The sequence below is a fragment of the Pelodiscus sinensis genome, chromosome 4 (genome assembly GCF_052426305.1).
Source record: "Pelodiscus sinensis isolate ZL-2025 chromosome 4, ASM5242630v1, whole genome shotgun sequence".
Taxonomy (NCBI): Eukaryota; Metazoa; Chordata; order Testudines; family Trionychidae; genus Pelodiscus; species Pelodiscus sinensis.
This window is the reverse complement of record NC_143055.1, coordinates 60868061-60884640: the sequence shown is the minus strand read 5'-3', so window position 1 is coordinate 60884640 and position 16580 is coordinate 60868061. Positions and strand designations below refer to the sequence as shown.

Below are 16580 nucleotides of genomic sequence, written 5' to 3'. Positions count from 1 at the left end.
CATGAATATTTCCTGTACAGGCAGTCCCCGACTTACGCGGATCCGACTTATGTCGGATCCGCAGTTACGAACGGGGCTTTTCTCGCCCCAGAGGACACGGACTGCGGGACCTCACGGTCCCGCCACCCGTGTACTCCGGGGCGAGAAAAGCTGCTCTGTGTCTCCCTGGTCTGCGGACCAGGAAGACGCGAAGCAAAGCCGCGGAGGGGCTCGGGCAGCGGGGCAGCCCAGACAGAGCAGCTGGGGTGCTGCCTGGTAGGTCCCCGCAGCGCCGCCCCTGCGGGGACCTACCCGGCAGCGCCCCAGCTGCTCTGTCCTAGGTGTCCAGATTCAGCTGCTGTTGAAACTGATCAGCGGCTGATTCCAGGCAGCCCAGGGCAGAGCAACTCTGCCTCGGGCTTCCTGTAGTCAGCCACTGGTCAGTTTCAGCAGCGGCTGAATCTGGAAGCCAGTTCCGACTTACATACAAATTCAACTTAAGAACAAACCTACAGTCCCTATCTTGTACGTAACCCAGGGACTGCCTGTATTAAAATGTCAGATGGGAGCATGCATGATGCTTAAGGCACTTCATTAAGTCTGTGCATTTAATCATTCTCTGTTTTTTACCCATACTGTTATGAGTCTCTCATTTTGACTGGGGTTGAGAGGTGTTTGTGTTAAGAAGTGAACGTAGTACATTTTTTTTTAACTCTTGACTAAATTCTGCAAGGGACAAGTTCTCCTGCCTGACTGTATGTTAGTTGTCCAGGAAAGACGTTTGAAGGGGTTGCATCTTGAATCCATCTATCCCAGGTTGTAACTGCATGAAGTCACGGAAGGTGGAGCTTCTTTGTTTTTACTTGTAATACCTCTAAAAGATACTGAATTGTGAGTTTTTTCTGTCATTGGCAAACCATTCTTTTACACCCAGGAGAAGTTGGCTTGCCAATCAAACTTCTTTTTTGGGGGGATTTTTAAATGACACAACTAGTACCGTAAATTTATTTGTAATGTGCTATGTGAGTTCCCAGTTTGTTGCCCAGGTCTGGGGGTTGTTAAGTCACAATAGTATTCTGCTAATCAAAGAGTCTCTCATTTTAGATACGTCATCTTTTCTGTATCTTATGATAGTCAAACTTCAAGAGTGCAATTTGACACTGCTCTGCTAATTGATGTTTTCTTGCATGCCCTGTTGCTGTCATTAGGGGAAGATGTTATTGCTTCAGAAAGAGCAGCAGCTTTATGTAATGCTTGTGACCTCTCTGGAAAATCCTTGTTTGTATTACCCCACACTGATCATCTGGTTGGTTATATTATAAGGTAAGTGAATTGGCAAAAGACGTTTCCTCTAGTGCATTTTTCCCGTGTATAAGGGAACATATGATATACCAAAAAATTGACATCTGCACATCAGCTGTAGAGCAGTTGCAAACTTAATTTTTAATATATTTTAGAATTTGTGTATATTGAAAGAACTTCCTATGTGCTTAAAAAGTGACAAGCAATTTTCTCTTGCAGATTAGAGAATGCTTTTTATGAGCATGCACAAACCTACTACTATACAGAAATAAGAAGAGTAAAATCTCATAAAGAATTCTTGAATAAAACAACACATCAGGTAATATTACTCTTTTTAAAATAAGATCATTCAAAACGTATATTTAATGTATCCTATATATTACACATGGGATATATTACGGCTTTTTGAAATATCAGAAGGTTCAAAGAAAACAAAATTACTTTCACACTTTTTTTCACTTCTAGGCAGGGTTTTTTTCTTAACTTACAGCAACTAAAGTTCACCTTTTAAAGGTGAACTTCAAATTAAAAAAGGACTGTGGAATTAATTTCAGAGTTACATTCTTAAAGCTTCCACTTGTCAGACTTGAGGGGGTGTATTTGTAAGCCGAGAAACAAATTTTCAGCTAGCTTCTTAAAAATAAAATGTGTGCTAGAATTGTTTTGGTACTTCTGTCTGACTTAAGGTATTCCAGAAAACAACACACCAAATTCCAGGTGTCTTGCTGCAGTCCTTGTAATCACTGGTGTCTGTGTAGGACATCACAAATTGATGTATTATGGGCTATTCTCTGACTGGAGAGGCAACAAACAGATTGTAAAAACTTTGCAAGACAGGAGAACTTACTTTAAGTTTCAGAGGGGTAGCTGTATTATTCTGTAACTGTAAAAACAATAAGCAGTCCCGTAGCACCTTAGAGACTAACAAATGTATGAAGCCAGGAGTTCTCAAACTTTGTGATACTGCGACCCCCCTCCCAAGTTGCTCCCGGGGGGTCGGGACCCACAGTGAGAAATGCGGTATTAAGCCATGAGGGCTTTGTGGGTAAAACCCACTTCATCAAATGAATTAAAGCAGAATTTGTGTGTGTGTGCACGTGTGTGTGTGCGCGTGCACACACCAGAAATTCTGTAAATTCTGCTCTCTATATATAAATAAAATAAAACATCAAAAGGAGTTACCTGTCAATTGTAGGATCAATGTTAATGAAACTTACTAAGTGGAGGTGGATGTGTCTCATTGACAGTATTTTCCCTGCCTTTGATTTTCCCATTTCCATACCAAATACTGTGAATGACAGGTAACTTATTTTGCTTTTATATATACTGTGGATTCTGTAATTCTTTCTTCAACTTATCTGTTGGAGTGGGTTTTACCCACAAAAAGCTGATGATCTAATTAAATTTGTTAGTCTCAGAAGCTATGTTTAGACTACAGAGGTTTTTTTTAAAAAAGTGGCCTTCTTTCGAAAAAACTTCACCTGCGTCTAGACTGCCATCGCGTTCATTTGAAATTAAATTGAAAGAACATGGCAATTTTTTTCGACAGCGGCAAACCTACTTTTACAAGGAAGAACTCCTTTTTTCGAAAGAGCTCTTTCAAAAAAAGGCATTCTTGAATGCCAATAGGGCTTTTTCGAAAGAGCATCCAGATTGTCTAGACAGTCTCAAGACTTTCGAAAAAGCAATCTGCTTGCTCAAAAGAGAGTACCCAGGCAATCTCCTTTGAAAGAGCTCTTTCGAAAAAGCCTATTTAGTCTAGACGTGCCCTCTGATGCCACTGGACTGCTAGTTGTTTTTAAGAAAGTTTTAGTGTTTTTTCTGTGCAGTGCTCTCACTCCGGCTGTAGAGGGACTACAGACTTCTGGCCTTAACTTGGTTCTCATTTGTTGCCTTTTCCATTCAAATATTGATTTGGCACAAGAACTTGTGTTGCAACCACCAACTGTCCTCCATTTTGGAAGGCAATAAAAATTGCCTTCAGTACCACCAGATGTATCCTTAAGGTATCTACCGTATTTTCCGGCGTATAGGGCGACTGGGCGTATAAGACGACCCCCTATCTTTTTAATTAAAAGATAGGGTTTCCTCTTATACCCCAGCGCCCCTCCGCCTCCTTTGCTCCTGGTGTCCCTGGTCTGCTGGAGATGGTCCCCAGCAGACCAGAGGCACCGGGAGCAAAGCCGCCATGAGCGCCTGGGCTGCCCCCTCCCCCCCCGCCGGAGCCCCTCCGCGGCTTTGAAAGCCTCGGGGGAAGCCGGCGGGGGGGCATCCCAGGCGCGCATGGGCTGCCCCCCCGCCGGAGCTCCTCCGCGGCTTTGAAAGCCTCGGGGGAAGCCGGCGGCGGGGCATCCCAGGCGCACATGGGCTGCCCCCCCGCCAGAGCCCCTCCGCGGCTTTGAAAGCCTCGGGGAAGCCGGCGGGGGGGCATCCCAGGCGCGCATGGGCTGCCCCCCCGCCGGAGCCCCTCCGCGGCTTTGAAAGCCTCGGGGAAGCCGGCGGGGGGGCATCCCAGGCGCGCATGGGCTGCCCCCCCGCCGGAGCCCCTCCGCGGCTTTGAAAGCCTCGGGGGAAGCCGGCGGCAGGGCATCCCAGGCGCACATGGGCTGCCCCCCCGCCAGAGCCCCTCCGCGGCGGCGCGGAGGGGTTCCGGCGGGGGGGCAGCCCATGTGCGCCTGGGATGCCCCGCCGCCGGCTTCCCCCGAGGCTTTCAAAGCCGCGGAGGGGCTCCGGCGGCGGGGCATCCGGCGTACAAGACGACCCCCGATTTTTGGGGGATGTTTTTTAACTTCAGAGGTCGTCTTGTACGCCAGAATATACGGTATTTATGATTGCTGATGGATAGTACAAGGTGGTCTCCTGCTCCTTTTGGGGGTAAGAGTAGTAAATTAGGTTCAGCAAAAAAACTCTGTGCCTGCTGTTCAACTACTACTCATGTAATTGTTTTCTGCTGTACTCTTATATTTTGGATAGTTCTAAGGGATCTGTGGTTTCTTTGAGTGTTAAATATATTCCAATTTTGTAAATGTTGTGTTCAGTTTAAATTATGGCACCATTATTGGTTTGTGTTTTGCAGCTTTTATTTGTTAGACATCAGTTCAAAATAGCATTCTTCAGTGAACTGAAACAGGATACACAGAATGCTCTGAAGTATGTAAACTTTTTTAATCACAGTGATTTCTTATTTATGTTGGTTTCAGGGTTAGCAAAATGTAAAATTTAAATGTTGGCAGTGTCAAATACTCAATATTTTTAGTTCATTCTACAGTGTAAGGAATAATGCTTTTGTTAGTCTGTGTTCAGAGTAAATATTGATTCAAACAATTTTCTTGAGTTTGTGTTCACTTTTTTTGTCATACGTCAAATGTGTTTCTCAATTTACATTGATGTAAAATTACTTATAGACTAAAACCCAAGTAGGTGTTATCATTTTAAAATTTATTTGGACAGGTAGTCAGTCAGTTCACTTTTTAATAAATGAAAATAAAATGGCTGCATTAACAACAGAGGGCTGGACTTGATGACATTTTGAGGTCTTTTCCAGCCCTAGGATTCTATGATTCTGTGAACCCTCCTTTTCCAACTCCTCCTGTTCTCCACCCCCCCCCCCCACCCGGAAAATCTGTAAAGGTTAAAATCACAGTCAGGAAGTACAAAGGTTAAGATTCCTACTTCATCAGTAACTGATGATGTGTTGTACATCTTATACATTTTACAGAGTACATTAGGACCCAAATAGCAATGCTTTAAAGGTAGAATTTAATTCAAAGGGTATAGTAAATACTCTATGCACACATGCTCAAACTCTGTCCCCTCTCCCCAACATTGCTTTTGGAGCCTTAATAGTTGGGTTTCCTTAACAATGTGCATCTGTGCATCCTTAATGTTACATTAAAATAACTTTTGCATCTAATTCCATTGTTGTTAATAATATCTGGAGAGACATATATATGCTTGTTCTTAATATCAGCATTTAAAAAAATCTCAGTTGGGCTCTAAATCACATTTCTGTTGATGTGAATGGGATATAGGAAATGTGAGCTCCCAATCTTTACTATCATCATTATTTGTCAATATCTTTGCAATAAAAAAAAAATTAACCGCAAGTTAACTGCTTTGTTCGATTAGGGCCTCACTGCTCACCAGGGGCTGTCTCTAAGGGGGTGCAGGACAACCTCCCCCCCCCCCCCCCATCCGACCCCTGCCTGACCACTTCATGCCCCTGCTCTGCCCCACCTTGGCCCTTTCCACCCTTTTTCTCAAGCCTCTTCTTCTGAGCAATGCTTAGAGCTGGCAGAACAGAGCAGGCTGGGGCTAGGTTGTTCCACTTCCCATGAGCCCAACCCCTGCTGTCAGCACCAGGCTGCACACTAATCACCCGAGGTGCTCTTGGGCCTGCACTTCTGCATCCTCCCAAAACGTGGGGCCCAGAGTGATTGCCTCAAATCATTTTATGGACAGGACTGCTCTGCCACACACCAAGCCACAACTCACTTTAGGTAGAAGAAGCTTGCTTGTGAGACAGAAGCGACACAGAAGGAAAGAGGTTACAACAGTACAGCCAACAATTATGTCTCCTCCAAATTACACCTGTCTTCTGTGTGAAAATAAGTCACTTTAAAAATCCACACCCTTGGCAGACATCATCCTCACATCAAGAGATAGCTGAAGGATTAGGGCATAGACTTCACACTTGGAGCATGCTTAGAGCTGACCCTGAGGTGGTATTACTTAGCATAACTTGCTAAGGAAAAGCCTTTCTGTGAATACTTTCTGGGAAGGTTTCTGAATTTCACTTTTGGATATATTTAGATGTATGTTTAAAACAGAAAGCTGTAACTAAATCCAAACTTCTCAGTATTCTAATTTGTTGCTTAACAAGAACCAACCACTGCTTAAATATCTTGACTTTTGTGCTATATCTCTGCATTGGTTCTACTGTTTGTCACATCTCAAGATTTACTAATATTTCAAGAATGGTTTTTAATGTTCTTTTGACAATATGAAACCTTAGTGTTCTTTTGACTGTTGCGGTTTGTATTTAGTTTGCTTGTTGGAAGCGATAAACAAACAGAATACCGCAGGATTGTGGGGGAGGATTTCTTTTCTTTTTAAATCACTCCTAAACTGCACATGGAAAAAGGCAGAAAAGTATTGTTCATGATCAATAAATACACATCAAAGTTTGCTTGAGGATGTTGTGAATGCAGAAGCAATTGCACGTGTTACCATTATCAATGAGCTTTTTACCAGAAAATTTGTTTTAGTTGAATACAGATTTTATCTTTTCCAGTAATTTGTTCATGAATAATTGTTTTGGTATGCCAACTCACCCAATTTATAAACATTCATATTTAGAAATTACAGAACGGCATATAATCTTGTACATGAATTGAGGGCGCATGAAACCAACATGTTGGAAATCAAGACCATGGCAGGATTTATAAACTACAAGGTAACACATTTATTGTAACCTTTAGCAAACCTATACATTTAAAAATATGAAGATATCTGGAGGACTCAGAATCTGTAAAGATTTAATGTTAAAGCATTAAAGCATTTAAATTACTACTCAGATGCTGTTCCCCTAAATTCTATCTTGTGGAGGTTACTTCGAATTCCATGGGGGAAATACTTGCTCAGTAGAAGTTGGGTTTAGGTGCTTAGAATTCTATTCTATCATTTAAGAGGCTAGATCAATGTTTCTCAAAGTGTTCTGCTGGCCAGCTTTGGGAAAGCCAGCGTCTGTAGTCACAGAGCCTCGTAGCTCCTAATAGCTCTGGTTTGCTGTATGGCTGGAAATGGTGAACTGGAGCCAATGAGAGCTACAAGCTTCATGGTTACAGACTGTTTAGATCAGGGCTACTCAACTTTGGAAGCCCCAGGGGCCACAATGATACTCACAGCACATGCCAAGGGCCGCAACTTAAGTGTGGTTGCATATATATGCAAATAGCTTCTTTCACACTGGTGAGCATGAATACAAAACACTTCCCACAATGCTCGGGAGCTCCCAGCACCTCCTCAATAGGGACTAGAAATGCCAACACCTTGTTACCTATCTGTTCCAGCCAGCCCATCCACTTGTCTCTTTCAATGCTTACTCCACCTGGGAGACGCCTCGCTGTTGTGGAGCGTAATCCCAGTGGAGGCCATATTCAAAGGCTCCCACCCACAGGATGCATGTTGAGCACTGTGTAAACCCAAACCGCACTGCGGGCCACAAACAAACAGGTCGCAGACCGTGTGCGGCCCATAGGCCATGTGTTGAGTAGCCCTGGTTTAGATAAACAAAGTGGTGTGGGCCTGCTTCCGGCTTTCCCAAGGTGAGCCCGCAGAACCGTTTGAGAAACACTGGAGTAGAGCTTAATATGGCTCAATCTTATGAAGTGTTTTTCACCCTTTTCAGTTCCCACTTGAGGTCAGTGGGAATAAATAGCACTTCACAGAAACAAGTGCATGTGTAGTCTATAGAATATTCATCCATTTTAAAAGGCAGAGAAGGAAAAGCAAACCTGAGGAAAGGATGGCTCTTCCTTTGGAAGAACAAATTTTACAGGACCTTGGGTCAGTGAGCAAAGTGTCTTCCTACGTACTAATTAAAAAAACTTGTGTCTTGAGCTTTCATCAAGGCCCTTGAAAGTGACATACAACTGGTTTGGATTACTGCAGACTACATAGTCTCTGTGGGGAAGATCACTGGCTCCAAAAGATATCTGGTGGTGTTCATCCCTCCTCTTCCAAGTAGCTCAGCAATTCCATGTTGGATCTGGGAAATTGTGTGTTGTTCACTTTCTTCTGTGATGATTTTGATCTGTGCCTTAGATTTTTTTTTTTTTTCCTGGACAGAACTAATCTTTCAGTTCTTGCCATAATTTTTACATCTAGAAGGACCATGTGGACAATATGTTGCTCTGAACCCTGTTTGTTTCATAGAATACGCTATCCAATGTTTTTACTTCTAAAATGTTGGGGATCTTAACATTTACCCACTATGTGTCTAATATTAGATTTACCTTTAAAAATTTTAACTTAGATTAGGTTGTGACTAAAGGTTTTAAAGTCTGTCTCTTATTTTGACTCTCATAGATTTGTCGCCTCTGTTTTCAACATAACACCCCACTGGATGCTATTGCCCAGTTTAGGAAGCACATTGACTTGTGCAAGAAAAAAATAGGGAGTGCAGAGCTGGCTTTTGAGCATGCTGCCTGGATGTCTAAACAGTATGTTTTTGCTAAATAATACTTACACTGTATCTCACGTATAAACATTTCACAAAGTTAATTGTTTTTATGTCTAGGAAAGCAATGAAATTCTGAATTTTGCTCCCTAAAAGAGATGCAGTAGATATTAAAGGATATAATACTATAGTTGGGGAAAAAATACTTACATATTTATTTATTGTCCTGTATCAGACATGCATGCTACATTAATCACTGATGGTAATTTATAATGGTGGGAATCAGTATGTGGTACCTATTGTGAGATTTAGAATCTGATCCTACTGTTGTGGTTGGAAGCTTTGTCTAACAGACTTCAGTGGGTGTTTCATCTAAGCAAGGACTGCATGATTGGATCTGAAACGTCATAATGTACACCAAACTGACACAGATCTTGGTTTCATAACATTATACTGTGTTTTAAATATACACTAGATAGCAGGCCTTAGCAGTAAAGATTTCTCTCCTCTGGGAGGCTGAGGAGTTCCTCATATCAGAATTGCTGCAAGTTAGTTGTGGAGGAGTTATGAGCCTTTCTTTGTCATTGCCCAGTCTTTGTTGATTCTGCATATAAACAGAGGAATTCAGTCTCCAGGGCTGTCAGTCAGCTTCACTCATGAGTATTGAATGAAAATAGAAGTTAAAACTCTACACACTTTACAAAACATAGTAGAATTATTTCAAAGTAACTGGGCCCTGACCCTTGCAGTTTTGCACTCCTGTGAATGCAGTTGTAGGAATGAGTCTTTGGGTTTCAAAAACCTATGAAAGCTTTGGATGAACTGGAGCTGTAATTTGATTTAAAATGACAAAAATTCAAATCTGTTGTGTATTGTAATTAACTATAGTCACATATATCATACAGTTAAAGCGCAGCTTCTGTTTTATAGTAAATATTCATGTAAAAATGTTTTTGTTCTGTTTTTAAAGATTTCAGGCCTTTGGAGACTTGTTTGATGAGGCTATTAAACTGGGCTTGACAGCAATTCAGACTCAGAATCCAGGTTTCTATTACCAGCAAGCAGCATACTATGCACAGGAAAGGAAGCAACTAGCAAATGTACTCTGTAACCACGATGTAAGTTGCAAACTTTTGTATCTCAATCTTTATTTCTTAATGCTTTAGTATAGATGACGCCAAAGCCAACAATATGCTTGTATGCAATAGAAATACCTAGTACAGTATTTGGAAGGATTGACAATGAATGAATATATTAGTCATCACTTTATCTCAACTGCAAAACCAATTTTTAGTTATGTAGCAGACCTTATGTAAAATATTTTCTAAATGTTTATACACTGTTCAGCACTTATGTCAGTCTGAAAAAGGAGCCTCATTGTACTTCGCTATGAATACTCAATTATAATTATACCTAACTACACTGTCATGCTGATATATCAATCATTTAAAATATTAAGCTGAATTCCTACTGATGCTATTTACCCAGCAGTGACAGATAATGTTAGGAACTGGTGAAAATAAATAAAACTGCCTATAATTGTGCAGACATTAAAAGGAAAACTAATTTGTTTTTAGCATAACCTGTAGTAAACTAACGAAAGCAAATAGGCTGTGATGTCATATAGGATTGGTGAGAATTAAGAATGGTCTGATGCAGTACAGCCGATGGTGGATCTATCACAGTATCCTGTTTTCTGACAATGGCTAGTGCCACACGTTTCAGAGGAAATGAATGTACAGAGCAATTCTATCCCATTGTCCAGTCCCAGCTTCTGATAGTCAAAGACTGAGTGACACCCAGATCATGTGGTTGTGTCACCAACTATATTAGCCAATTAGCCCATCAGGTCTCTCCTCCCATGTTGGTCTTCTTTCCTGAGCCTCCGGCCTCTTCCCCTCTCTCTCTCCCCCACCCCCCTCTATCTCCCTCTTATTGGTCACTTGCACAGTATTTTTTAACCCTTTTTTTACATCCCTACTATTAAAGTCATTGAGTGACTCCTAGTTCTTGTATTATGTGAAGAGATAAATAACGCTTCCTTATCAACTTTCTCCACACCATTCATGATTTTATAGACCTCTGTCATCCTTAGCCATCTCTTTTCTAAATGGTTCTAGAAATTTTAATTTCTCCTTATGTAGAAGCTGTTCCGTACTGCTAATAATTTTTGTTGTCCTTCTCTGTACCTTTTCCAATTCTAATCTTTTGAGATGGAGTTACCAGAACTGCATGCAGCATTCAAGGTGCGGGTATACCATGGATTTATATAGTGCCATTATTCATGGGTGGTGGGTAAAATTAAAGCTGGGAGGTAAAATTAAGCTCCAGCCCTGCCTCTGCCATGAATTTATTCCAAAATCTTCTTTTGTTATGCTTCAGTCTGAGAGAGTTCCGCAGATTTATACCTTCAAAAGAATGGCACAGGGGCAGGAACCTCTTTCACATTCTCTGCAGTGATGACTGATGTAGACAATTCATTGAACTTTTCTACAGTCGTTTTGCTGTCCTCTAGTTCTCCTTTAGCATTGGGATTGTCCAATGGCATCACTGATTTGTTTGGCCACATAGCCACTGACTCCATGGGTGCTCTGGGGCTCATGCATCCATGGGGGAAAAAATAGTGGGTGCTCAGCACTAGGGATGTAAAAGAGTACAGTAGTTGAGTTGACAACTAGTATTTCTCTCCCCTCCGCGCCCCCCCCCCCCCCCGATCTCTATATCAGAGGTAGCAAGGGGAGGAAAAAAGGAATCGGTGCTGGGGGGAGCTGACTTAAAAGCCAGTTCCCCCTAGCACCGTCTCCACAGTGTGGGGGGTGGGCAGGGGAGGCAAAGGCGCCGCAGCGCTGCGCCTCTGCCTTTTTAATGTAATAAGAGCAGAGGCTCAGAGGGGTTAGCTTCTGGGGCTGGCATGAGCTAACCTCCTTGGGCTCCTGGGAGCTACCCCCACAGCGGCTCTGCAGTTTAAATGTAGTAGGAGCCAGGCTGCTGCGCGCGCCCGGTTCCTCCTACATTTAAACTGCAGAGCTGCAGCAGAGGTAGCAAGCATCTCCCTTCCCTCCTCCCCCATCAGCAACTAATTGAGTAGATGATGGAATTTCCATCGACTACTCGATGAGCTGATTAATCGCTATTTAACATCCCTACGCAGCAGACAAGAGTGAGTTCTGTGCTGCTAACACTGCCCTTGGGCTAAGGATTTTGTTTATAAACAGAGGCTGGGTGATTAGGATAACAAAAGGCTTGTCATTATGTTAAGGATCATTAGATGATCCTGAAAGCATTGCTAATCATGTCAGTTAAAAGATAGGAAATGAAGGAATGTAGGAATAAATGGTCCATTTTCAGAAGGGAGAGAAATAAATAGTGGTGTCTTCCAAGGGCAAGGGTGGGCAAGAGGTGGCTAGTGGGCCGGATCCAGCCTACAGCCGCCAGCACCTTTATTAAAAAGCAGCTGCTGCTGCTTTAAACACCAGGCTGCTAATTCCTCTTCAAGCTGGGTATGGAGGAGAAAACTTTGTGCACTGTCCCCAATCCCTTAGCAAAATACCCAAGCTCCCGTTGGCCAGTTTCCAGCCAGTAGGAGCTGAGAAATTTTGCTGAAGGCAGGGGCAGCGAATGAAGCCACCTCCCTTCTCTCCCTTCCTGTGCTGGAGTAGAGCTATGTGGAGCAACTCGTCTTTCCCTTTTTCCCCCCCAGGCATGGATCCTGTCTCAGGTTCATTCAAAGCTGTTGGCTGAGAGCCTGCTAGATAAGTGCCTCCCAACCAGAGCCTGCCTCTGGCACCCCACCTCTTCTCTTCCCTCCAACTAACTGCCCCAGGACACCACCCTAACCTTCTGTATCTCCTCTTCCTCCCCCCCCCCCCCTTCCTCCACCTCACAACTCTCTCCTAGATCCTTTACCTCCTCCTAAACCCCTTCCCTTAGGTCAGAATCCTTTCCTGCACCCATATCCCTCATGACCCTGCACTCCATTCCCCTGTCCCACATCACCACCCAAGCCCCCTTTCACCCTGCTCTCAGATCACAACTTCCTCCCAGATACTGCACACCCTCCCCCCCCCCCCACACCCCTCCGCACACTCCTCCACCAGGTCATAATCTTCTTTTACACCCATAACCCCTCCTGGACCCTGCACTCCAAGCCCTTGCCCCAGATCATAACTCCTCCTTCACCCAAATTCCCTCTCAGACCCCCACCTTCCCTCCTGCACCCCTTCCTCTGTCTTAAGCTCCCTTCTACACCTCACCTATTGTCTCAGACTCCGCACACCCTCCACAGAAATGCGGCTCTTGACCACTTACCAAAATCTTGGAGTGTCCCCCATTAAAAATTATTGCCCACCCCTGCCCAAGGGACTTATAAAAGTGGTAAACAGAAAGGTGGCAAACTTTGCAGATGATACAAAATAAGTCCAAAGCAGGCTGCAATGAGTTACAAGACTCAAGGATCTCACAAAATTGGAAGATTTGGCAACAAAATAGTAGAGAAAATTCAATGTTAAATGGAAAGTAATGCATAAGGCAAAAAATATTCCCAGCTGTAAATACAAAATGATGGAGCTTAAATTAGCTGTTACCCATTAAGAAAGAGGTCTTGGAGCCATAGTGCTTCCAGAGTACTGCAAATTCATAAGAATCCTTCTCACTGGGCCTGTATCATCCAGAACTTTGTCTTTAGCATCAGAAGACTTAAAGCTTATCTCCGGTCATCAATGGGACAGATGCAACTGAATATGTACCTGTCGTTAAAGTGCACCAAAACCATACCAGGGAACCTAGATGTAAATAAGATTGCTTATATTTTCATCCAGAAAGCTACAGAGACACATACTATCTTCAAACTGGAATATTAGAGAAGACAGCTTGTGACTATTTTAATATATTGTAATTCATGCTCAGTAATTATATAGTTCATAATGATGATGCATTCAATAACTAGAATAGGAAAGAAACGCATAAATATGCTGAAATGACTTCCCTTCCCCTCCCGGCCTCCTGCCCCAAAACAAGCAGAGTGTCCCTCACCCTACACACACCTCTTTGAAAGCACCTGCTTATCTGGTTTCATGGTAAGTAATATTTTACACAGATGGTTGAAAAAGCTAAATACATTAAGAACTTTATGTTCCTCTTTAAGTATGTGGATTTTTTGCTTATGTACTGCAGTGTTATCTTTCATATTTTTGAAATGTGAACCCTTTTTAAAGGCTATATTTGCTGAATTTACAGTCTTCTGTCATCTATCCGAATCCGGATCCATTGGAAACTCAAACTGGATTGCTTGACTTTTATGGACAGAGATCATGGCGTCAGGGAATACTAAGTAAATATTTTTTTGGTTTTTAATTGTTACAGAGATCAGACAAAGGGATTGAGGTCCTAGTCCTGTAATGTGCTTGGTTTGGCAGACTCCCAGTACCTATGTAACACCTGTTGACATCAGTGAGACTGAATAGGTGTTGTACTCTGCCCTGCAGAACAATCTGTGGGACTAGGTCCTTAATTTGTCCTTTTAGTTGGCAGTGTAAATCTGAAGTGTAATGAAGGAAAGTATACATAGTCCAGGGGTGGCCAAACATACTGAACCTCTGAGCTGCATATGACAGTTTTGAGAAGATTGAAAGCTGGGGTGTACCTGCCAGAGCTTAGGGCTTCTGTCCTGTGGGAAGCACCTGCCGGGGTTTGGGATCTTTGATCCTGCTCCTGCTGAAGCCCCAAGCCCTGGCAGGCATGCCTGCGGGGCTAAAGCCCTGAGTGCCCCTCCCGACCGTTTTGGGCTTTAACTCCTGCTCCATCATCCTGCTGGTAAGAGGAGAATGGGAGGACCTGGGGGGGCCTTCACAAGCTACACTTTAACTGTAAGAGAACCACATGCACCCTTGATCAAGACTCTTCTTTTTATAAGATTTCTCCTTCTATATAGATGAATACATCTTGTACCCAACAAGCAATGTGTTTAAACTAATTAGTGGTGTAACACAAAATAAATAGTACAAAAATAGTGGTATCAGTTCTATATATTATATCCTCAGTTTTATATTCTGTTGCTAATGGTTCTCTCTCTATATCTATATCTATATCTATATGGGGGGGCGATAGCTTTTTTTGTTGTTGTTGTTGTTGTCTTTTTCTAAAACTGGCAAGTATTTAAAATGTTGAGGCTTGAATCAAAATTATAAATATCAATGCAGTTTAAAAGTGAATAAAACTTTGTTTCCTGCTAAGATGTGAATTCAGAGGCCTGTCTTTTTTGCAACAGTTGATAGCTTCATGGATGCATAAAATAAGCAGAGAGAAGCATTTTTACATTGCTTTAAGTGTTGATGATGTCAGCTATTGGTAAAGAAATATAACTGTGAAGTCATTATTGGGAAGCCAGCAAATAGTTTGTATTATAATGTATTTGTAAATTTTAGCATTTTCTATCCAGTGATCCGGGCATCTCTGAGAAGTATGTATTTAAAATATGTAAGTTCACTTTTAAATTATTAATAATATGCCCGTTTGAAGAGTGTTTGTTGCCAAATTATCTTTGCAGAACAGAGAATATAACAGAGTTCTCCAAATGTAAACATTCTATCTCCTAAGAGATGGCATAGTTATGAATCTAAGAATGCCTGAGTTAGAACTGTCTTGTTATTTTTTTAAAAAATGGTAATTCCTTTTTAGACTGGGCAAAATTTCAATGTAATGGATTTTTCATTATCATTTGCAGGTTTTGATCTTTCTGATCCTGAAAAAGAGAAGGTGGGAATTCTAGCCCTGCAATTAAAAGAAAAAAGTGTTCCTCATTCTGTAAGTTACATCTACAAAATAGTGTTAGAACAATTTAAAAATTATTTCTAAATGTAAACATTATATCACTATTGCTGATTTATCTGTTAGGAGCTAATAATCACTTTGCTGAGTAATGCTGTAGCACAGTTCAAGAAATACAAATGTCCAAGAATGAAGAGTCACTTAAGTAAGTATCAGTTATCAGACTAATCTTTGAAACTCTTTGCAAAAATATTTTAAGTATTGCAATATTTAAGTATTTTAAGTATTGTAGATCCTATGGCTTTGTTCTTTTTCAGTGGTTCAGATGGGCGAAGAATATTATTATGCTAAAGATTACACCAAAGCACTAAAGTAAGTATTTGTGAATGATTCCTTAGAACATTATTTTTCTAGTTTGGAACACAGATCTTACCAGTTGTATAGTGGTGTTTAAAATTAATTTAAGAGACTTCTGCTATTGCATGTGGAGTTCTGGGAGTGAACTTTAGAGTTTGCTAATTTCCACTGTCTGACCCACTATATGGTCTACTTGAAAAGTTACCCTTGAAAGAAAGAGTAATTCTCAACTAATGGTCCACAAATAGGAACAGCCTAAAATTTGGAATTTAGTACTTGAAAGTTGCAAAGGGAATTTAATTACCACTCATACCACTGCACAATGAATGTCATGATTTTATTATTTTAAAAATGATAAATGTCATTTCAGCTGTCTAATCTGAAATTTCACAGAGATGTAATTGTAGGGATCCTGACCCAAGAAAAGGAGTTGCAACCCTCTGCCCAGCACTATTACCCTTACTTCTGCACTGTTGCTGGTGGAATGGTGGTGGTCTACCACTGGGACTGGGCAACTGGAGAGTCCTGGCTGCTGGTTGGGAGCAAAGCTCTGAAGGCAGAGCCACCAGCAGCAGCAGCACCGAAGTAAGGATGGTATGGTATGGCGTTACCACCCTTACTTCTGCTCTGCTGTCAGTATAGCTGGGCCCTCAGTAAGCAGCTGCCAATTCTGAAAGCAACAATGCAGAAGTAAGGGTGGCTTGGTATGCTATTAGGGTGAATGTGGTGCACTCGTAAGACTTGGGAAGGAGCCACTTCCACTCTGATTGAATTGGCCTTGTTAGCACTGATCCTCTGTTTAGTAATGTATTCAGTAATGCACTGGTCCTCTCCATACTTTGCTAGGCTGGTCCTTAGGTGGTGGACACACAGTCCATTGCTGGGGTTCTACTTCAGCTTGGTAGAACTTGCTGGGAGCTTACACTCTGCTGGCATAGCCTTGGAGAGCCCAGGGTCACCTCCATGCCACGATGAGGCAACGGAGTAGAACTTTGTG

The 16580-nt window shown here is 42.2% G+C and overlaps 1 protein-coding gene across 2 annotated transcripts in view; it reads left to right on the top strand.

The window, feature by feature from the left end:
- Window positions 1–16580, top strand: part of TRAPPC11 (trafficking protein particle complex subunit 11) — a 55054-nt gene that overhangs the window by 8567 nt on the left and 29907 nt on the right. For both annotated transcript variants that reach the window (XM_006130162.5, XM_075930277.2), the window contains exons 5-14: window positions 1188–1302; window positions 1501–1600; window positions 4358–4431; window positions 6640–6736; window positions 8371–8504; window positions 9432–9579; window positions 13697–13790; window positions 15183–15262; window positions 15353–15431; window positions 15544–15598. In XM_006130162.5, the coding sequence (XP_006130224.2) occupies window positions 1188–1302; window positions 1501–1600; window positions 4358–4431; window positions 6640–6736; window positions 8371–8504; window positions 9432–9579; window positions 13697–13790; window positions 15183–15262; window positions 15353–15431; window positions 15544–15598 (976 nt within the window). The remainder of the gene's footprint in view (window positions 1–1187; window positions 1303–1500; window positions 1601–4357; window positions 4432–6639; window positions 6737–8370; window positions 8505–9431; window positions 9580–13696; window positions 13791–15182; window positions 15263–15352; window positions 15432–15543; window positions 15599–16580) is intronic.